This window comes from Bombyx mandarina, chromosome 06, assembly GCF_030267445.1.
Source record: "Bombyx mandarina strain Sakado chromosome 06, ASM3026744v2".
Taxonomy (NCBI): domain Eukaryota; kingdom Metazoa; phylum Arthropoda; class Insecta; order Lepidoptera; family Bombycidae; genus Bombyx; species Bombyx mandarina.
Genome location: NC_143213.1, coordinates 9,411,305 through 9,434,966, shown reverse-complemented (window position 1 = coordinate 9,434,966; position 23,662 = coordinate 9,411,305). Strand labels below are relative to the sequence as shown.

At 36.4% G+C, this 23,662-nt stretch overlaps 1 protein-coding gene across 1 annotated transcript; it reads left to right on the top strand.

Annotated features, from left to right (window-relative positions):
• Positions 1 to 1,844: 1,844 nt before the first annotated feature.
• LOC114241333 (neogenin) lies at positions 1,845 to 22,791 on the top strand. The gene is made up of 15 exons (XM_028172139.2): positions 1,845 to 2,232; positions 15,804 to 15,996; positions 16,348 to 16,451; positions 17,093 to 17,246; positions 17,321 to 17,525; positions 17,599 to 17,782; positions 17,859 to 18,310; positions 18,407 to 18,695; positions 18,769 to 18,884; positions 19,323 to 19,534; positions 20,178 to 20,332; positions 20,416 to 20,547; positions 21,162 to 21,316; positions 21,447 to 21,878; positions 22,067 to 22,791. Exons 1-15 carry the CDS (start codon positions 2,124 to 2,126, stop codon positions 22,106 to 22,108), a joined length of 2,934 nt encoding a protein of 977 aa, XP_028027940.2. The 5' UTR covers positions 1,845 to 2,123; the 3' UTR covers positions 22,109 to 22,791.
• Positions 22,792 to 23,662: the final 871 nt, after the last annotated feature.

The following is a 23,662-nucleotide window of genomic DNA, read 5'->3' as shown; positions in this document are numbered from 1 at the left end:
TCAACAAATTTTCTACATAAAATTTAATAAAAAAATGTACAGGAAATCACTAAAGATAGAAACGTAAGACGTTTCTTGCTGTAAAAGATTTATTTAACGTGCAATATAATATTATTTTAGGGTGATAAATCTTTTGTTGTTTTTTTTCTAAAATACGTGTCTGTGTGTGTGTGTGCGAACTGTGAATGACCTCTTCAGCATAATAATGGGCAAAGGGATGCGCAGGAGCGCGTGCGGCGGAGGGGCGACCGGTTTGAAATTAGAACGTTTTTTGTTTAGGTCTATGCGCATTTACAAAGATTTGAGCTACTACAGATGGGACGTTGTTTTGCAATAATTTTAGCAAAACAGTTTTTTTATTCTGCAATTGCTTAAAACGTAAGTGCATCGACTTATGACGAATTATTTGTAAATTAAATAGTAAATGAAATGAGCGCAGTTCCTATTTTTGGATTTGACAGGTAATCACAGTAAAAAAAATCAAAGTCAAATTCAATTCAAATAAAGTCATATCTTGTGAGCGTTTTCATGAACGAGGTGACGTTTCGATTTCATAAACAACCAAAACAGAATAGGTATGCTATTTGAGTAATTAACAATATCCAAATATAAAAAATATTTCGGACACAAAAATAAAAGGAACGGACGTGATATTTAATCTATTTCATTACATACGTACATAAGTTTTGAAATTTGAATTTTTAAATGTGACAGTTTGTATAAAATGCCCAGATTATGTGAAATATAAGTTGCTGTTAAATTTTAAGGCATTTGCGTATGATTTCAAACGCTCAAAAAAGATCTCAATTTAAGTGGTTTGCATTAGAAAAATGGATTTGAAATTGAAATGGTGTTCATTGTTTCTTGCAAATGCAAGGTCCGATAGTTTTTATTTTAAAATAGGACTTCGGCCCCACGTGTCATCATGGGTAGTCACACTTAGTGGAATGTAAGCGCTACGGATATGTTTTAAGCCAAAGCTTATTTTATAATTAAACGAGATAGAAATCACAAAAACCTGAACTTCGAGACTTGTTATAGAGTTACTCTATGACAGGGATCCTTTGTCGGCGCCCAGCCCGCCTGGTGCGCATGCGCTAACTCGACAAATGCGCCGAATGAAATAAGCCGTATTTTGTTTCCTTTCATTTTTTAAAGCTTTTGAAAACTTTAATAGTAGGGGCAGGGGTTCATATGTGTTCAAACAAAAAACCTTGGCAAGGGAGTTACGTAATGTCGACGTCTCAAGTTCGTTTGGGTACAACAGCTAAGTTCATTACAAAAAGTTTTACAAAGAGTTTCGATGCATTTCTTTGATTTTTTCTTTAAAAGGTACTACTACACGAGGTAGCTTTCTTCATCACAATAACTCAATTCCTCGGAAGCCTTCTAACAATTTTTAATTATTTTTTTGAAATAGAAATTTTAATTGCTGGTAGTTATTGGTGGGCGGCTAATTATTACTGGTGGTAGGGAGTTTTTTGAGCCCACACGGAATTGGTACTACCGCTCTGCCTATTTTTGCCGTGAAGCTATCTATTACGTTTCGGTTTGAAGGTTGGGGCAGCCACAAGATAAGATGTAAAAATATTTTGTCCGTACCACATTATTCTAAAGCTTATTTAATATAAACCTATTATGTAAAATTAATATGTAAATTATAGTGTAGTAGTAGAAGTAAAATCAGTTAGTGCAAATTCTGAATAACTTTAGCGCCAATTACGTCAACTAAAGTCCAAAACTACTTGTACGAAGCGACAACGACACGACTGAATTAGGTCATAATGACTTATTATTCCATAATAGATATATGAGCTTAGTTCGTAAAGGCGCCTCGAGCCCCCCATTTAGGAAAGAGTAAACACAGATGAGGGAGGGCGCGATAGTACGACGCAAGGCCCGAAGCTGGATGGTCGTGTGACCGACTCACGTTCGTAAGCCCACGTCGAACGCGATGTTCCCCGAACTTTTGAATTTAGAATACAAAATTCTGGAATACATATTTGAAATTTAAAATTCGCGTCACAGACACAGTATCGTGTGAACAGAAGGTTATTTTGACAGTGAAATGTTAAACATGTAAATTATCCATGTTGTGAAAAACTAGCGTAATTCAGTGCAGTATGATGGATGCTGGTGTTAATGAGTGCGATAACGCGGCAAATGGAAGGAACCAATTCGTGTTTCTTGTGCTTGTGCATTTACTACTTATCGGACTAAATGGGACTAATGGTAAATATTTGGTTTGGATTATACTAGGAAAAGTTCGATTTATTTTTGTTTCGATTTTGAAAAAAATTAACTCGATTAATATTTTTTTAGTAGAGATATTAGAGTAGGTATTATTAGTCATTACTTCAAAACATTTTTGGATGCAATTCTGATATTATAATTTCTTTGATGTAATAATGTACCCGTCTTTCAAAATTTTAATAGCCAACAATTATTTCACGAGTATTCATTAAAATAAGTACGAACCCATTACAATTGTAATCGCTATCTATCTTCATCTGATCGTTAGCGTATCGAGTAATTAGACTGGTGCGTTACCAATTAACGAAATGAAGCGGCCATCCCTGTTTTTTTACGAAACAGTCGATCTTTTTTTTCCTTTTTTAATGAACTTAATTAATGATAACCAGTAGCGTTAAATTGGTTACTCTCGGATACTGATTGGCAGTTGTTATTTTTTTACCTCTGTTGGCGGGTTTCTGGTTTTAAATAATCGTTCCAGTTCGTGTGTTAAAAGGAAAAAAAGAAAGAATTATTTTTTCGATTCTTTAAATTAGTTCATTCTTTGACGTTGTAGTATGGACGAGTTTGCGGAACAGTTGTCGAGCGATTACCTAAACCCGTCGAGATGTCATCGTCTTCCGTCCGGACAAAATCACTATGCGCCTTAAAATGGGTTCCCTTTTATTAAATACTATTCCTTTATTCATTGAAACTGTGAATACGGGTTAGTTTGGGTTTTTCTTGAAAAAATTGTTACCTGCTCCGTGATCACCCGGTTTACTCGGTCGTACGTCATTTGTATTTAGTAGGTATAGATAGCCATGATCAAGTAAAACACGTCATTACGGATCCTCCCGATCCATCAACGCTGCTTTTAGGTACCACAAGCACCGGTCATCGCCCTCGTCGAACCCGTCGATTTCGACGAAGGGCTCGATGAGTGAATTAACCCATAGACACACATCCCACGTGCCCATGTGTACCCTAGTGGGGGACAGCCCACTGAGTTTCTCGCCGGATCTTCTTAGTGGGTCGCGTTTACGATCCGGTGGTAGATTCTGCCAAGCGCTGCTCTTGCTAGGGCTAGTGTTAGCAACACTCCCGGTTTGAGCCCCGTGAGCTCACCTACACGTCAAGGAGAAGCTGAAATAGCCTCTCAAGTCTATCAGCATAGGTAGGAAAATAAAATCAAGAGTCTAAGTTGGAAATTTTCGGAACACGATCTGATGAGCGTTTGTTTGGACTTTATTTAAACTGAAATAAAGAAAAGTATTATAATGCTGATTTAACTTATTTTTTAAAAGCTCGAAGATTCTCAATGCACGACATGAATCCGGATGCATAATGACTTCAAACTCAGCCATTTTGTCCAGTCTCAACATCACAGAAATATTTTAAAGATTTTTTTTTAAATGTTGTCCTATCAGAAATACTATCTGGACAGTACAGGGTGTGATTTTGTTGTACGATTTTAATTTCTTTCAACACAAATTTCGATAATATTTGATATTCTGGACAAATCGCTTGTTGTAACCTATTTAGCCATCCTATCTACTTCTGTTGTAAGGCACTCAAGACTGTCTTCTTTGAGGTCTGCTTTGGGTGTTACTAATATAAAGCTTTGAAACTTTGAACTAATGCTTCTAACGGGCGGCAGAATTCACAATATAACTATATAATATATAAAATTTGGTTTCGAATTATGCCTTTGAATAATTTACACCGTATAATTAAATAAGATAAGTATAAGATAAATAAATAAATCACGAGTTACATCCAGTCGTGCATTATCTTTGTATACATATTTACTCTGTGATCAATATGTATTGAACTATTCTGCAAATAAGGATTGTGGTGTCTCTGTATTTTGTTTTGTGATAATTTGCATTCCGAGGACATTTGCGTTTTTTTTATTACCCTAATAGGCAGACGAGTATACGGCCCACCTGATGGTGAATGGTTACCGTCGCTCATGGACGTCAGCAATGCAAGAGGTAGAGAGCCAAGTCGCTCTCTATCGTTAAGTACCTACTCTCCACAAGGCTCGGCTCGTTTGACTGTTTCTCACGTGTGTGTGTGTGTGTATGTGTGTGCGTGCGTGTGTGCGTTGTTTTGAGTGTGTTGTGTATTCTGGCAGCACAGCGACCAGAATGGCGCAGGATGGTGAACAGCCAAGTACGCGAGTTCGAGGATCAGCGTAAAGCTGACCTTGATTACAAACGCGACCAGTTGAAGGCCCGCCCTCCTGCTGCCATAACCTATAATTATGAGAACGGCGTGTTTACGTGCCCTCAATGCGCTAGGAGTTTTGCCGCGAAGATATGCTATAAAGCCACCTTGAAGCGCACGAGCGCCAAATTGCCGGATAGGAGTCGAAGTGGTCGCCATGACCGAAATCGGTCGGATGGATCATCATTATTATCATCGTCATCATAATTCTGTGTGTTCATGTGGGTGTGGGTGTGTATTCTGTGTGTTCATGTGTGTGTGTGTGTGTGTGTGAATTTGGAAATTATACGTACTCCAAACTAAATTACAATTCGTGTAGTTAAATATAATACGTATAAGATAGGTACTTGTTAGTACAAATACTGTTTGTTGAACGCACTAATGATAAGATAACAGCTTTGAAGAGATTAACTAAATTTGTAACTCAAACGTAGACATTATTAATACTGTAATCATAGACAATTACTGTAATCGCATACAAATAGTTAATAATATATACTAAAAATAATCCATAAAATTAGAAGAATGTACGTGAATTTGAATATTTGAAAATAAGATATAACAAAGCGTGTCATCCGTATTAACGAATTTCAAATTCCCATTTCGATATTAGTTCATAATAATAATATAATAATAATAATATATATTTGAATTTGAAAAAAAAACCATGACAAGTTCAATAGAATAATATTTGAATTTTATTCTAAATTATCTAAGGGTTAGGGTTGGTAATTACTCACCTATATTAATTAGATCACGCTTGAAGACCAGCAAGCTTTCGCAACGCAACCGGCATCCCTTTTTATGGCTGCATTTTGAACAATGATGACCCTACGTATTCAGATTGTCGGTGGAATGTGGAAGAGAGTTAGATCGAACTAACAACACAACTGTCACCCCATCCAGATTGTGTATAAAATACATTACTACCTAGGCGGCACTGAAAATTTTGGGAATTAACGAAGTGACACAACATTACTATTTAAAAATGTATTTATTGCTTTTCGAAGTATTCTCCGCGAAATTTGACACATTTTTCCATACGATGGAACTAATCATTGAAGCAACCATTCCATTCGGAAGTTGGGGTCTCCAAAATGGCCGTTTTGTAGGCGTCCACAGCTTCTTCAGGTGATGAAAATCTCTGTCCACGCAATTTATTCTTTATTTTAGGGAAAGTATAGAAATCATTAGGGCTTAGGTCGGAGCTGTACGGCGGATAGTCTAATAATTCTATGTTTTCTTGCTCTAAAAACTCTTTTGTTCTGTGCGCGGTGTGAGAACTCGCATTGTCGTGATGGAGGATGATGCGGCGGTTGCAGTTCTCTTTACGGAGTTTAGAAACGGCCTGTGGCAAACAAATGCTAGCATACCATTCTGCATTAACCGTTCTTTGTCCCTCAAGAGGAATAGTCGTAACATGGCCGGTTTTGGAGACAAACGTGGCCACCATTTTTTTTGCAACACTCCGTGAACGAACAATTTTTGTTGGCTTTAACTCATTTTCGAACACCCAAACTCGTGACTGGTTTTTTGTTTCAGGTTCGTACGCGTATATCCAGAATTCGTCACCTGATACAACGTTGTATGCAGCATTTGAGGATCCTGCGTGGAATCTTTCGAGAGTTCTGACGCACCAAGTAACGCGAGCCGCTTTTTGCTCTTCACAGAGCGAATGCGGTATCCATCGGGAAAACAACTTTTTTACACCTAATTGTTCATGCAAGATTATTTGTATTTGACTCATGCCAATGTCTAAAGTTGCCTGAATTTCGCGGTATGTCACATGTCGATCTTCCTCAATCAGCTTACGCACAGCATCAACGTTTTCTTGGGTGACTGCAGTTTTTGGACGACCTTGACGGGGATCATCACTGAGCTTGACACGTCCACGTTGAAACTCAGCAAACTAGCAATAAATTGTGGTTTTGGATGGGGCTTCATCACCAAATGCAGAAATCATCCGGTCAACACACTGTTTTTGTGTTAAACCACTTCGAAAGTCATAATAAATCATCGCTCTTGAATTTTCTCGAGTCAATTCCATTTTCTCAACGACTAAACAAGTTTGACAAAACCTTGTGACAAGACCGAGAATCTTTTTTTAAATAAATAAATGGTATTTGATTTTTAAAACCAAGGAGTTGTCAATTAAAAAGATTTTAATATGACAGGAACAGTGGAAATATTCCATTCCCGATCCTTTTAGTGCAGCCCTCGTAATAGTCTCTCAGCTGCTAACACTTATGGCTGCATCAATTCAAATTGTGTACATTTATTTCTTCAAATTCCTCAGCGCACCTCATAGAAAAGTACAACTATTAATTCCCATACCTTTTTTTATTGCATGGATGGGTGGACGAGTTCACAGCCCACCTGGTGTTAAGTGTTACTGGAGCACATAGGCATCTGCGACGTAAATGCCGCTATCCACCTTGAGATATGAGTTCTAAGGTCTCAGTATAGTTTAAACGGCTGCCCCACATTTCAAACCGAAACGCATTACTGCTTCACGGCATAAATAGGCATAAATACCTACCCTGATATCTAGTACTATTATAGTCACACTATTCACAAATATTAATTGTAATTGCGGAATGGCTATTCTCCTTCTCAAACAAGAATTCATTTCCACGATTGGTACAAACTTACAGCCTCATAGACTACCAACTAATAGGTAGGGAAAAAAACAAACTTACTATGACATTCACGAAAATTCAAAACACATTAATGCACGGTACGCGTCCGTTTAGTATTTAAAAGAACAAAGAATAAAAGTATGAAAGGACAAAGTAAAAATCAAATTCGTATAATTAAAAAAAAAAAACATTTTTTTCATTCGTTCCCTTTTTTTGTTTAACCACCATCCGTCCATATTATCTATTATGGCCCGGTTCCAAAAAATAACGAATCGTCATTGTATTATAACAACTAATCGTAATCATGCTACCAATACGTAGGCGTATATTAGCGTTCCACAACTATTTTACTTGCCGCGTTACCTACGAGCATCCGTCGGCGCGCTGCTTACTAACGAATCCCTCTGCGTTTCGTTAATGCAAATGATTGTGTCACAAAGATCCTTTAGAAATAAAACTCTTTTCAAAATACATAAGTTTTTATTAGTATTTTTACATAAATATTTTAAAATAATATAAATTAATTGTAATTCATCACATATGTAATTTTATTTGAACATTCACAATTTAAAAACAGTTACTTTAGTTTCAACTGTAAAGTGAACAAAACGCCATGAAGAGACAAAGGAAACGCCAGATGTCGGCCGGACCGCGCCAAAATACCAAAAAATTTGTGTTAGCGTCGTACTTTGTTGTTCGTTTATTTCATTACAAACTGATAAATTGTAATGTAAGGGAGATATTCCATGATTCCTAGAATTAAAATAAACTAGTAAATACTATTTTCATGTAATCACGTGTTAAATAGTTAACTACTTCATAAAATACCAATTAACAGCTGGCATTAAAAATACGAACCTGGTTCCTTTTACCTTTAAAAAAGGATAAATTTCACCTAACAGTAATTGCACAGACTGCTTGTCGAGCCGAAATCTTAGTTGAAACTCCTGATTATCGAGCTCTGAATAATAATTGATTCTTGTTTTATACACTCTATTACTTCGCGTATCATCACTTGAATCGTCGCTTGAATTCAGTAACATTAAAACTTCGTTATCACTTTCTGAACTCGACATTTTAAAAGAAAAAACACAAACACAAAAATTCCAAAGCACAACCGAACAAAATCGGTAGGTTAAAAAATGCTCTACGCGTGGTAGTTCTGACAGCTCACTGACATTTCTAAAATAATATAGGAACACTACAGACAACAGTCTCCATACAAAACGCAGTACGAACCGTTATGTTAGCCCTCCCATCCGTTAGTAGCAAGTCATCAGTAATTTTAAAAACGAGTCGTTTTTATAGGAACTATTTTGTCCTACGATTCGTAGATATTGTAACGGATCGTAATATAAAACGATTCGTTTTTTGGATATTGGAACCGGGCGTATGTGTTATAGTTGCAAGCACCCACACCGCGCGCTACAAAAAGACAAAACACGTCAAGATAGTTATTTACGATGCATTATCAGTGACAGTGACATGTATTAATAAAGGACAACTGCCGCGCTTGACCGCTGGTTAGATAAAGTAAAAAAAAAATTATACAATTACAACAATACGCTACCTAACACAGTTCAGTGACCACAGTAACCACAGTACAATATTTATTATCTTTAAAAGGTTTTTTATCGTTTCAAAGTAATGGGACTTTCAATATTTCATTATACCAAAATTTACTTAAATCAAGACTGAATAAATACTTTTTGGCTCTTACACTAAAATTTCGGTTTCCACAATTTAGTTTATAATTTATTTGATCTTTGATTCTTAAACATTAAAAAAAATACTTAATGTGGATTAAGCACACGAAAATCTGTCTTAGATTTACTATAACGGTATAATTGTATCTTCACATTAATATTTGACAGTAAGCTACAAATATTATAAAGGTAATAATGACTTACACATATTAAAACACACCCAATCGACAAAAGCAAATAAAGATGACGTAAGAAATAATAAATCATTGGAAAATGTAGTTAAAAAATGTGATTTTTTTATATTTTATCACATAAATTCAAATGAAGCTGTTTAAACATCATATTAACGCCATAATATTAAAGATGACTAAAGATATTAACATTGCAACACGATCGACATTTTCTAAAAATTTACGACCCAAATTTGATTTTAATACCGTAGTAGTATGGGTATAGTAATGAAAAATACTAATTCTAGGCTATTTCTAAATAATCTATATTATATAAAAATGAATTGCTGTTAGTTAGTTTCGCTAAAACTCGAGAACAGCTGGACCGATTTGGCTAATGTAGGTCTTGAATTATTTGCGGAAGTCCAGAGAAGGTTTAAAAGGTAGATAAATATGAAAATGCTCGGAATTAAATAAAAATAACAATTTTGCTTTTCCTTTGATGTGTCCCCCGTCGGACGAATTCCTTTTGTTTGTTTAAGTTTATGTTATACAAAAGTTTAGGTCTTTTATTTATCGATTGAGGCACTACGAAGTCTGCCGGGTCAGCTAGTGATAATATAAAAACTTTAAGCATATCGTGTTCGTTTAAGTGGTTTCTGCAATGAAAATGTTGCTCAATTGCATGATGGTATTCCCTAGGCTAAACGAACTCCAGTAAATAATTCATAAACTATGATCTCGAATAAATAATGAGAGTTTAAAGCATGTCCGAGCGAGACTGTCTCTAACCCGTCACTCTTGAGAAACCATTTTCAAGAACCATTTAATGATAAGTGACATTTGTATAAAATTCGTTTCACTTTCGTAGAAGTTGAAATTACTTCTAAGAAATTTTGTATTCGAAAGTTCACGCTGGAACAAATCGATTGCTTACGAGTTTCGTATTTTATTCTTGTTTTTTTTTTTTTAAATAATCTTGTAGACGTTCGTAATGTTTCGAATAAAAATGAATTAAACCAGAATAAAATTTAATAATGAAAGAAAATGTACGAGAATCGTTCAAAGCATCAAAAATGCACTTGTATTGATTTAAAAATGTATTGAATTAAAACGAATTAGCATAATAAAACAATTGGATGTCAACAACTGCAACGGCTGAGCAAAAAAATGCAATTAATCGTGAATACAAAAATTTTATATTGTAAAAACAAAATCACATATTTACCAAAAAAATATCTCTGATTCATTCTGACTGGAACGTTCTTGAACAACAATAATTATAACGATACAAAGAGTGTCATAGTATCGGGACGTGCATCTAAATGCGGCGTAACAGACGGGCAGAGGTTATTGAGCGATCCATAAGTTTCTTTTTATTATAGTTTTTATTGATACACGAATAGTTAAGTCGGTGTGTGTAGGTAACTTTTGTGAGCATTGAGTGGGTGTCCGGTTTGATTTGTTTATCAAAGGAGCCCGGGTATTCGTTCACGGGTATTTAAGATATGAACGTACCTATACAATTTATGTGCGACGTGATCATCGAATTAATCAACATAACGTAATGTTGCGTGGGCAACCTTAAATCATAGTTCTTTACCAATGAAGTTACCGTTTTACAATACTGGCAATTTGATACGTAATTTCTGTACGACTGGCTACATATTCCCAATTCAAATGATTATATTTTAAAAATAAAGAATTATACTTTCAAATCCAAACATTAGTTTATTGATTAGGGATTTTTAAGCTATTGCATAGATTTTATCGCGGGCCTTGAGCGCGGCGACCGAATCATGAAATTCCGTAACGAAAAAAACCTTACACGCCTCACTCCGCCTACCATGTAGCTCGCGTTCAACACATTCACACGTTGCGCTTGTGTAGTATTTGTGAATATGCGCGTGGCGTGATGTCACACTGCATGCGCATCATGAAAAGTCTGCCCATCTCTTTCTCGCGCGGTCTAGCTTATGAATGTGAAGGGGACAGTTAAGGTTTTGCTTTTATTCATGTTTATTATAGCGTGGTCTTGTTTTATTATATATATGATAAAAAATGCTATGCAATAGCTTTACCGCGGCAGTTCCCGAGTGCCACACGTTTTTTTACTAGATTTGACTCTTTTTGATCAATTCGGACAAATATCTCTCGTCTCCGTTGCACCTACACGACAACGCTCGATCTCATACGTTTGTTATCTGGCTTTCGGTATCAGAAATATACCTCGATTAGAAATTGCAATTACCTTTTTAATAATAGGCAACCATAAAAAACACCTTCTCTAAAACCTAAAATAAATTATAATATGTATATCGTCACAGCGTCGTAACAAAATTTAAGTACTGTTGATAAATTTATTTCATTTTTTAAGTACTCAGCTACGTAAGTCTAAGTACTATACTCAAATAACATAATTATGCAGTTTCTCGCCGGATCTTCTCAGTGGATCGCGTTTCCGATCCGGTGGTAGATTCTGCGAAGCACTGCTCTTGCTAGGGCCAGTGTTAGCAACACTCCGGTTTGAGCCCCGTGAGCTCGTGGAGGGCCTAAAGGATAAGACGTCCGGTGCATTCGTATCGAGCGATGCAACGATGTTTGAATCCCGCAGGCTGGTACCAATTTTTCTAATGAAATACGTAACTACTTAACAAATGTTCACGATTTGACTTCCACGGTGAAGCAATAACATCGTGTAATAAAAATCAAACCCGCAAAATTATAATTTGCGTAATTACTGGTGGTAGGACCTATTGTGAGTCCGCACGAGTAGGTACCACCACCCCGCCTATTTCTGCCGTAAAGCTGTAATGCGTTTCGGTTTGAAGAGTGGAGCAGCCGTTGTAACTATACTGAGACCTTCGAACTTATATCTCAAGATGGGTAGCGCATTTTCGTTGTAGATGTCTATGGGCTCCAGTAACCATTTAACACCAGGTGAGCTCGTCCACCCATCTAAGTAATAAAAAATAAAATAAAAAAGAGTTCACCTACATGTTAGGGTGAAGATGAAATAGTCTCTCAAGGCTACGAAAAAAAAAGTGTTTTCAAATCGACCATCACTATATTCATGGGCTAAATTTTAGGAAAAAATTCGTCGACACAGCTGCGTAAATAAGCCCGTATACTGACGCCATTTCAAATCGACCGATAAGAATGAAGCACACTCCGTAGTCATAGTAAGACTATTTCGTATAGATTGCATAACGAACATTTATTTTACGCAAACAACTTTAAAGTACCCTTAAAGCTGAATATTTTAAGTGTATTTACAAATTTAGTAGCTGAAATAAATAAGAGAATCGAAAATTTAAAAATAAAAAATGTTGAATATCAAATCAATGATCCAAATTCGATTTTTGAGCACACGGTCTTTATTTGTTAAAAGCTTGTAAGTTTTTGATTTCAGTCGAAAACGTTGTCATAATTATTATACATTTATTGATTTTCATACAGAATTTGGCGAAATAGCATAATCATTACTTATTGTAATCGAAATATGAGTAAGATCAGTAATTTTAAGCTGCCGCCTGTTGTTTTCAATGACATAATCATCCCCTTTAGCCGAAACGTGAAAAATCTTGGATTACACATTGACACTACACTTGGTTGGAGAGCGCAAATAACATCCATTAGTCAAAAAGTCATCAGGACCTTGCGATCTCTTTATCGGCTAAAAAATATGCTACCATCGAATGTAAAGGCCATGCTTGTACAGACTTTAATTTTCCCTATGGTAGACTACGGTGATGTGTGCTACTATGACCTGAATGCAGATCTCCTCAACAAACTAGACCGCCTTCTCAATAATTGCATTCGATTCGTTTTCAATCTTAGAAAATGTGACCATGTGTCCGCGCACCGAACTCGTCTGAAATGGTTACCGATCCGTCAGCGTAGAGAGGAGAGAGCGCTTACTACCTTGTTTTCTCTTTTGGACTCTGCCTCCTCACCCTCTTACTTAAAATCGCATTTTAGATACTTGAACGCAAGCCATGAGAAAATTCTACGTTCTTCACATAATCGTCTCTTACAATGTCCTATCCATCGCTCAGATTTTTTACATTCTTCTTTCTTTGTACAGTCCATAATATTATGGAATTCGCTTCCCAAAGAAATCAGGATGATCAGCAATCGCTTTACTTTTAAACTCAAAGTTCGCGAACACATCCACAAAAAACTGGAAGAATCATCTCCAAACTAGTTTATTTCATTTTTCAATTATTATTATTATATTATATATATTTACTTTTAGCCATTCTTAACTATAATACTAAATTGTGTATTTTCATGTGTATTTATATATTATTACTTTACATGTATATTATTGTGTGTAATTATGTGTATGTATGTATTTTACTATTTTATTTATAGGTATATTGAATTGTAGTATGTGTATTCTATAATACTGAGATGTTATTTTAAGGAAGATTTTTGTTTTGAGTTTGTTCTTCTTTTTTTTTGTTTTGTTGTTGTTGTTTGTTATTCTTTTGTCAATGCACCTACCATGCATTATCTCTGCACCACCCTATGGTCGACTGGAAGAGAATGCTCATGGCATTAAGTCCGCCTGTGTACAAGTTTTGTTTTGTGCATAAAGTATAAATAAATAAAAAAAATAAAATAAAAAAAATATATTTTTTTATTGTCTTTTGATTGATTCATGCTTTTATGTATGTATGTATGTCAAAACAAACATATATTTACGATCAAATATGCGTTTCAAAGCTTACATATAAATTCTTCAATCGATTCGAATGAAACAGAGCTATACAAAGTCATCCCAAGCCTCATTGAGGTCATTGAATGTTTTATATCAATTGATCCAGTTCTTACGGAATTTGGCTGGTATAAACGAGTTGACAAACAAATATTTTTTTATTTCCCTGTTAGGCAGACGAGTATACTTACCTACCGGGGTGGTGCCTGATCATGAGTGGCTGCCGTCGCCCATGGACTTCAGCAATGTCAGGGTCAGATTTGAATGAATGTATAAATAATAGACTACGCTTTATTTTTGCTATTATTATATCATAGAAGGCTGGACGAGCTCACGGCCCACCTGGTGTAAATTGGTTTTCGGAGCCTATAGAGATCACAAAGTAAATGCCGTAAATTACAGCAATTACGCTAAAAAAAAATTCAGAGTTTGATTTTTATAACAAGATGTTATTTATTTATGGCGAAAATCATTCGTGAACATGTGTTTACGTATTTCATTATAAAAATTGATATCGGCCGATTGGATTTTCGCATTGCTCGATTTGAATAAACCGGGCGTCTTATTCTTTAAGTCACGACGACTTATAATATTTGTCATGTTCTAACTTTTATGAGACTCTGAATTTAATTAGAACAGATTGCAATACATATTTATAATTGAATAAATTCACACATTTCAAGTATTCTGAATTAAAAGTGTTATGAATGAAAATTAAATCTATATATGTATATATAAAAATGAATTGCTCTTCGTTAGTATCGCTAAAACTCGAGAACCGCTGGACCGATTTGGCTAATTTTAGTCTTGAATTATTTGTGGAAGTCCAGAGAAGGTTTAAAAGGTAGATACATATGAAAATACTCGGAATTAAATAAAAATGACAATTTTGTTTTTCCTTTGGTGTCCCCCCCGTGTGACACATCGGAATTTGATGATTCCTTTTGTTTGTTTTAAGTTTATTTTATACAAAAGTTTACGTATTTTATTTATCGATTGAGGCACTACGAAGTCTGCCGGGTCAGCTAGTTATAAATATAATAAAAGTAATAAATAGAACGTTCATGTTGCTGTAACACAAAATTCTCCTCGTAAACTGGCTTAAGCCTTTTTCGAAATTATGTTCGGTATAAATACAATTATGTACTATAAATCTTACATAACAACAGCATGATAAACATTGTGAGGAAATATTTACAACGGGTCAATTATTTTGGTGTTCTCTACGAAAAGATCGTAGTTATATTGATTGATGTGGCACCGATGCTAAAGCTCTGTTCGGAACATCAAAGGGTTGAACTTACGAGGAGCGTTCGAAGCTTTGTGGCATGTTTTTGATGTGAATTTTTAAATTAATCTGTCTCTACATTCCTTGATTTAAATATGAATATTTTTGTGTCTCGCATTATGAAATGTGTTTTTAGTTGGTTTTCATAATGATTTAAAATCATTTTAATAATTTTAATTGGTGGTAAAAAAAATAAAAATGCTTTTTATTTCTCTCTCTATTTTTTTTCTTGATCACTGGTAGTGGAGCGCCCGTTTCTAAGTTTTATGTGGAGGGAGTGATTACTGATGGCTCGGAGGCCTTCTCAGTTTCACTAGCACATGTGGTTGAGCACGAGCTCAGCCAAAAAGAATGGGATTTGCTGTCAGCGGCTTAAATGCCTCCACAGAATAGCTAGCTCAAGGGCTGCTTTGCGAATCCATCTACTGCCGGATCGGAATCGCAACCCGCTGAGAAGATCCGGCAAGAAATTCAGTTGGGTTAGGTTTCACCTCGAAATCTTTGACGAGTTCGACGAGTACCATAACCGGGGTCCCTATGTCTCCTCCTAATGTTAGAGCTGCAAGCAACTAATGACAATGCTAGTGTATTGGATGGACGTTTCTAAATAAAAGCGTTTTAGCATTAAAACTCTACATACATCTACCGCGTAACCATTAGTGGCCGCTATTTTTTTATTTTCATGCAACAAAAAACTATGACTGAATTTCTAATGTTTGGCAGCCGTATCCATGTTTTGGTTTCTCTAAGCGTCGGTAACCTTTCTGATTCAGTTATTTAAATAATTTATAAGTTAAATTTATTTGTATACAGCACAGAATAGAGCACCTCGCATCAAAGAGCATCCGTCGAATACTGTGTCAGGACGCAGTGAACCGGCAACATTGAGATGTGTCGTGGAAGGCCGACCTAAACCTTATGTACAATGGTTCAAAGACGGATTACCCTTGCCTCAAGCAGAAGACGGTCACAGGGTCTTACTCGAAGACGGGCTGTTATTCTTGAGGTAATTCTATCTGATATCAAATAACATTACAAAGGAGATTTATTTCAGTTGAGGGAGAACTTGCAGTCGGAAGAAATTCATTCTTTGACATAGGGGTCGTAGTCTATGTACCCAAGTCTTTGATCAAACACTTCACTAACACATCAGATTCAATGTTAGTCTATTTAGTATTCATGCGTCTCTTTAGTCTTTTGTCTCAATCAAATTCAGTTACATGTTATAACAGACAAATATAATGGAAAATAAAAACAAAAGAAAATGAAAGATTCACTGTACAAATATTGAATCTGAAATCTGAACAGCGATTTATCATTCTGTCAAGTTCTGGAAACTCTAAGATTTGTTTTTTAGGGTCAACCGAGGGAAGAAAGATAGCGATGAGGGTATTTATTGGTGTGTTGCACGCAACATTGCCGGTGAGGCCGTCAGCCAGAATGCTTCGCTTAATGTGGCTAGTAAGTAATACCGTTTAAAATTCTATTCATAAATCGAATAAGGCTAACAGCTAAATAACCAAAAAGGTACTACCACATTGCTACCTTTCTGAGCACTGTAAGGATCGTTAAGCTTCAAGAAAATACATATATCTTGATATACTTATATCCTGAAAAACCACAGCCCTCTAATGTTACTTCCAAGTGTTGCTATTATTCGGATATAGCCCGGTCTTAGAAAGCTAAGAGCATTTCGCAATTACCATTTCGATATACGCTCTGATGAATCTCATTGCGGAAGAACTGCTTAATTTTGCGGTGAAGCCTTTTGTTTTTGTTGAAACACAACGTTGCTACGAATTAATTATGGAAGCTTGTTATGTCTTTTGAATTATAGTTTCATATATATATAAACTTTGCTGTTAAACAATTTTCACGGAAATGTAAAAATTTGGATTGTTTCCTGTTTATATTCAACAACATTTAACTGGTGCATGATAAATTTAGTTCTTTTCATATAAAATGTATTCGTTGGAAAAAAACACAGAAATAGATCCATAATATGAATTTTCCGCTTTGTTTACGCTAAATTATCGAATCGACGATTGAGACATGGGAGCAGTAAGCATAAACGAAACTTTAAATGGAAATTCTATTTTTAGTGCTAAGAGATGAATTCCGAACGGAGCCTAGGGATGTGCAAGTGGCCGCTGGTGAGCCAGCACTATTAGAGTGTTCTCCTCCAAGAGGAGTTCCAGAACCATCTGTGCAATGGCTTAAAGACGGACAATCCTACGATGTAGAAGTTAATGGAAGGTGATTGTTAACTTATGACTGCTAATCGTTTATTAACCAAATTTCTTGATTTTAAATTGGCCTCGCATTTTCAGAGTCACAATAACAGATACAGGAAACCTTAAAATTTTAGAAACACTACCCACTGATAGTGGTTTATTTCGATGCGTGGCGACAAATATAGCCGGCGAACGACAGTCAAGAGCCGCTGCGTTAATTGTTTTAAGACGACCACATTTCGTTGTTAAACCTAGTAATGTTACTGCTTTAGTGGGTCAAACTGTGGAATTTAACTGCCAGGTAAACACTATTCAGCCAGATTTAATTGTTTATTCTATTTACTGATGTATTTAGATTAACTTAATGTTTATAGAGTTACGACTCGAACGTAAAAATAACTTGGGTCAAGGAAGATGGAACGTTGCCGTCTCATGCAACAATAATTCGTGGACTACTAAAATTAGAGCACGTATCTGCAACTGATGCTGGCGTCTATTCATGTCGTGCAGACAGCCACGCGGGAACCAGTATCACCAGTGCCACACTCACGGTTTATTGTAAGTTCATTCTTAATGAATCGCACCAATTTCTCGTAGCTCTGATATTCTATTTTAACGTGTTCATCTGTTTCAGCATTACCACATTTCACGCAGATACCGTCTAACCTAACAGCTTGGGAAGGCGATGTTGTATCCATTCCATGCGATGCCAAAGGATTACCAATGCCGACGACGTTTTGGATATTAGAAGGCAGACAAGATTCAATGCTTTTTCCGGAATGTACTAGAAGCAATACGAGTTTGTTGTATTTGGACAGTGCGCGGGCGGAGCAAAGTGGAAGGGTAATTTGTACTGCAGTTAACGCAGCTGGAAGTATCATGCAAGAAGCGTATCTTACCGTTCTTAGAAAAGGAAATAGCGAGTTAAGAGACCATACGGATGATGACTTCGAAGATGATTTAGATCGCAATGTTCATATGACCGAGTATGAACTTCTTCAAGCGAGAAAATATCTCCAGCAAAACGTATTAGTGTTGAAGCGAATTGAAATGCTATCATCTTCAAGTGTTAAAGTTGTTTGGGATGTAAGTGTGATACAGTCATGAGATATCTTTGTATTCACTATAAAACTATGATTAGTGTAGCAATTTGAAATAATGAAATGAAATCGTATTTTTTAGGTGCTAACAGACTATAATGAATATTTAGAAGGGGTTAAAATATGGTACAATGGGACAACGTTAAATTGGCGAAATATCACAGAAGAAGATTTAACTCAACAAAATTCACATTCAAACACTATTCTGTGCTTAAATGGATCTCTCACCAATGTTGACAACAGTGGTTCATCAAGCTATATACTGTCAGGATTGATGACTTACACGCAATATGATATATTTTTGATGCCATTTTATAAGACCCTTCTAGGGAAGCCTTCCAACATGATGAGTGGGTTTACGGATGAGGGTGGTGAGTTGTATTCCTTTGATGTTTTTATTTTCTTTAATTGCCATACGTTGATGTTTTGTAACAATTATTTTAGTACCGTCGGCACCACCCCAAAGCGTCACAGCAGGGGTGATAAACGCAACATCGGCGTGGATACGGTGGGAGCCACCACCTGTGAGGACTTGGAACGGCGAACTTACCGGTTATTTGGTAAGTTTAAAGTAGTTCGGTGCTTAACAACTATTCAGTTGACAAACTTTCGTACCTGTGGAATAAATTAGTGCTTTTGTGTTTCAATATTTGTTTGAAACTGTAATTGTGGGAATGACACCTATGAAACACCGAAGTTGTTCTTTGTTGGGGTGCTGTGCTATGAAAAGTTTATTACTTGGTTGATTGTTTATGGAAATTTGCACGACAATAAACTAGGAAAATAATAATTATTTTGTAAACTTAGTTTTTGTTTAATATAGACAACAGATAATAAAAATAAATTTAGTTGTTGCAGTAGCTTGATTGTGTACTGTTAGTGTTCCTGATATTGGTGGTATTGGACTATCAACTGAACCGTATACATTTCTGCCTTCGAAGGCACCAAGAGGGCAGTTTTTTCCTGTGTGTTCAACTTGGGCTATGTTTGTAATACAGATAGAGATACGCGTGAGTGGCAGCACAGGTGGCCGGGTTGTGGGTCAGATGTCACTGAACTCCCGCACCCGCGCCGCAGCCGCGAGCTCCCTCCGCGCGGGTGGCCGCTACACCGCGCGGGCGGCCGCCGTCACGCGTCGCGGACACGGACCATTCAGTGCACCGGCGCTGATACACATGCTGCCAACTCAGTCGCAGAGGCATTACGTACAGTACGTCTTCATGATATACCGGGTGCACTAGAATCTAATACGATAACGCGCCCGCCCGCGCGGGTAGGTACCACCACCCTGCCTATTTCTGCCGTGAAGCAGTAATGCGTTTCGGTTTGAAGGGTGGGGGAGCCGTTGTAACTATACTGAGACCTTAGAACTTATATCTCAAGGTGGGTAGAACATTTACGTTGTAGATGTCTATGGGCTCCAGTAACTACCTAACACCAGGTGGGCTGGGAGCTCGTCCCCTCATCTAAGCAATAAAAAATAAAAACAATACAGCACGTTAAAAAATTGCACGTAATGTAATACAATTTTAATTCAGCATGGAAACTGAAATCTCAGTATTATCCATAAAATACGACTTCATCTTTCGCCTTCCGTTGCCGGCTCACGAAACTAAAGCTACACAAAAACAATCGAATTGCTTACTTGACTGAGAATCTTTAAATCGTTTTAGTCTATAAATCTATCACAGGCATCTAGTTTGTCGGAGCATTTGTGCGCGTTTATCTTTACAATGGCTGAGCTTGAAATTGGTATTTAGTTGGCCATTTATTTTGTGATGCTCACAATGTGTCCCAACTTTATGTCTCTTTCTAAAAATCATTTTGAAATCAAAATAAAATATTAATTTTAGGACTGAACCACCAAAAGATTCCAATATACCCAACATACTACAAGAGACTTGGCTCTTGGCTCTCGGGCTCACTCTTTTCTCTGTCATCATCATCGGAGCCGTCAGCATTTACTACATCAAACGAAGAAACAACATACAAAGAAAAAAGTCCGCCGGTACGTTCCATTAGTGTACAAACACATCGATGAAAACATCTCGTTTATGTCGACGTAATTGATACATTTGATCCCAATTGTAGGTCAATCGATTGTCACGGCTCAACAATGTCTCCTAAATAAAGACACGGTTTGGCTTCGCGACAGGCCCGTATTCGGACCGCCTAACGACACGAGCATCGACGTCAACAGCTGTCACCAGAGTCTTTTACATAGTGAGTGAAATATCAATGTGCTTATCTCCAGGAATAATCTGTTTTATGTCCGCGCCACGGTTCCCACGATACTTGTGAGCTCGATTGCGCTACAGAGCGCTTATCGGAATATGAGTTCATACTAGCGTTTGGTTCGTGGCGATATTGTTTGATACCTATTCTAAATTTGAATTTAAATTTACTTCGTTTTTAAATGGAAACTATGTATGTTTGTTGATGTATTCTTTGTATAAATAAAAATGTCACGTTCGCTTCGTGATGAATGAATAACGTTCTACAGTAAAAATAAAAATAAAACTGTAAAGTTAAAGCTTCGTACAATAGTTATTGGTATTGTGAGATCGAACCATTGGCTCTCGTAGCTCCTACTTGTTTCTGGACAACCTTCATATTTAAAAGTTTAAAAACTTCGAGCATGGTCAATTATTTCAAGGTTAGTTTTCAGCATTTATTTATGGTGCACTTGGGCTTTGATTACCACTAAACCCAAATCCAATACTAAATGGACTATAAGCCTGTTTGTCCTCTTACGCCATCTTATTTTTAATTTAACAAAAACAAATTTTAATGTTCAATTAAATTCATAGCCGTGACAAATCGTTGAATTTCAACAGATGGACAAACCACAAGTATTCTGAACGTGGAACCAGAGTATAGCTTACCGCAGAACTCCATTCAAGGACTAGACGCATCAAGCGTCGACCGTATCAGACGCGGACCACCGGAGCCATACGCGTCAAGCGCCATTTACACAGAACTCAATTTCAAGGTACGATTACATTCACAAGAATTCCATTGTTGACATTAGATAAGATTACCGGGATTTGCATAGCGTGCGTCATATAACGTTCTCAATCTGATTTATCCAAATATAACAACAAATATTACCTTTCGTTCAGGACAACAACGAAATCGGAGACCTGAGAGGTTGTCCGGACAGACGATCCCATAACAATAGCATTGTAAGATCGTGTAATGGAAGCATACAATATTCAAATGGCGAATGCTCGACTTGTTGTCACAGTACTTCGAGTAGATCGACCAAAGACTACAGAGAGCTAAGACACGACAATGTACAGAATGAAATTAATGTATTGGAGGACGACTGCGGTTCTTGCCACACGAACAGATCTGGTTCGAGGAGTAGACAGGACAAAAGCAAAGTTTGTCCGGCCGCTGATTTAGATTACGACTATCCCCAATGGCATTGGCTGGGACGGGAGAACAGCTTCAAAATCCCCATCCAAACGAGCAGACATTCGAACATCGCGAGGTCGGAGCAGGGCTGTCAAATAAATCTATGTGATATACTGCCGCCGCCGCCGTATGAGGTAAACGGGAATTGTTTATATTTCGGACCCCGTCCAATCAGTGTTACACAGTTAATAGTAATACCCCTGGCATTGCTGACGTCCATGAGCGACGGTGACCACTTACCATCGGGTGGGCCGTATGCTCGTCTGCCTTCAAAGACAATAAAAAAAAATACATCGAAAACTAATTGTTCTTATTTTTACAGAGTCCAGAAAACAGGCACAACTATGGATCGGAAAAGAATTAGCAGTGAATTATGTAGTAGTAACAAATACAAGCTAACGTAAAGCAATAATGTTTACCTATCTTTTTGTGAATCTTAAAAATTAAGTAATTAATAATAAAATCAAGTAGAATTTACATTTTTAGTAGAAAGTCGCTGTAGCGATGACGACGTAGTGTAATTGAATTCAGAAATAAAAAACAAATTAGATGTGAGTGATGTTAGTGAAACATTAGTAACAGACTTTTTTGATAATGTAATATTATTCCTAATCTATATTCTAGTCACGGTGTATAAGACTAGTTTTACAGTCTGTATTTAAGGTATTTGCTATAAATAGTATTTCCTGTACTTTCGTATTCTAGCTACGCGATAACTGAACTTTGTTTAGACTGGACCGTTTAAAATAGATGAAGCTCTGCCTCTCATTTCACTGCCATAAACTTTTAGTGTTAGATTTGTTAGTTGTAGATATAATCTTCGACTGTGATATTTATGTATTTAAAAAAAAAAATGCGCATCGGAAATAATTTTAAACTTTAATTTAATTATCGTCGATCTCTCTTACCTTACATAAAACAATTTAAAAATACATTTCGTGTTGTCGAAATTTTTATATATCCAACAATAATATTTTCAGAGCCAGTTGTGTTTGTATCCGATATGAAAAACCGAAATAAAGCAACTTTATAAAAAAAAAAAAGAAATCGTTTTACTATCGCCCTTTATTCCTTATCAGATCTAGCGGATATAAAAAAAAGAATTTCCATTGCTTTGTACTCATTTTACTGCCTACTTAAATCCGAAGCCGCTGTTACAACGAACGTTCCTTTACATTTCAACGTGTTTATTTATTTTTCGTGTATCGCTGTCTTTATTGTTGTATCAACGATAAAACGAGTCAAATGCTAGCATAAATAATAAACTACTTAGTAATGAAGTGCCTCGTTACCTGTGGCTTACAAGTCTTTGCGGAGTCGTAAACTTGGAAAGCGGTTCTAAGCCAATAAGACTTGTTTACGTGATTTATTTAACAAACAACCTCGTGTTCTAAGCTCATCGTTCACTTTTATCATGACATGTGACGCTAGATTGCCTTATATTAATTGAATTACCATTTAAATTAAGAATATATAATTCCAACAAAATATGCAGAAAGGACAATGCCCATTTTCTTAGGGCGTTTGGGCCCCTAAAAAAAGTTGTCGGGTCATGATGGTTTTAACTTAATTTGATCGACAAAGAAATATCGTTTCATATTCAGATAACGATTTTTACATTCTCACCCAGGTTTAAGAGAAATCTGTTTTTTTCTGCAGCTAAAATTAAGTTGTTAATTGTTTTCGTCGAAATCAATAATCGCTCTCATAATTAGTTGCAGTGTTAAATAAGTTAATTGTGGCTAATTTTGGTAAAAATAAGCCCTTATGTACATTTTATTATTGTTATATCTTCATAATAATAATATAATGAAAGTGGTTTCTGAGAATGAACTTCATTGACCCTTCTGATATTGTTGTTGCTGTTTTTAAATTCGCCAATCGGCAGGCAAAGAGCGTAGCCTATACAGCCTAGTCT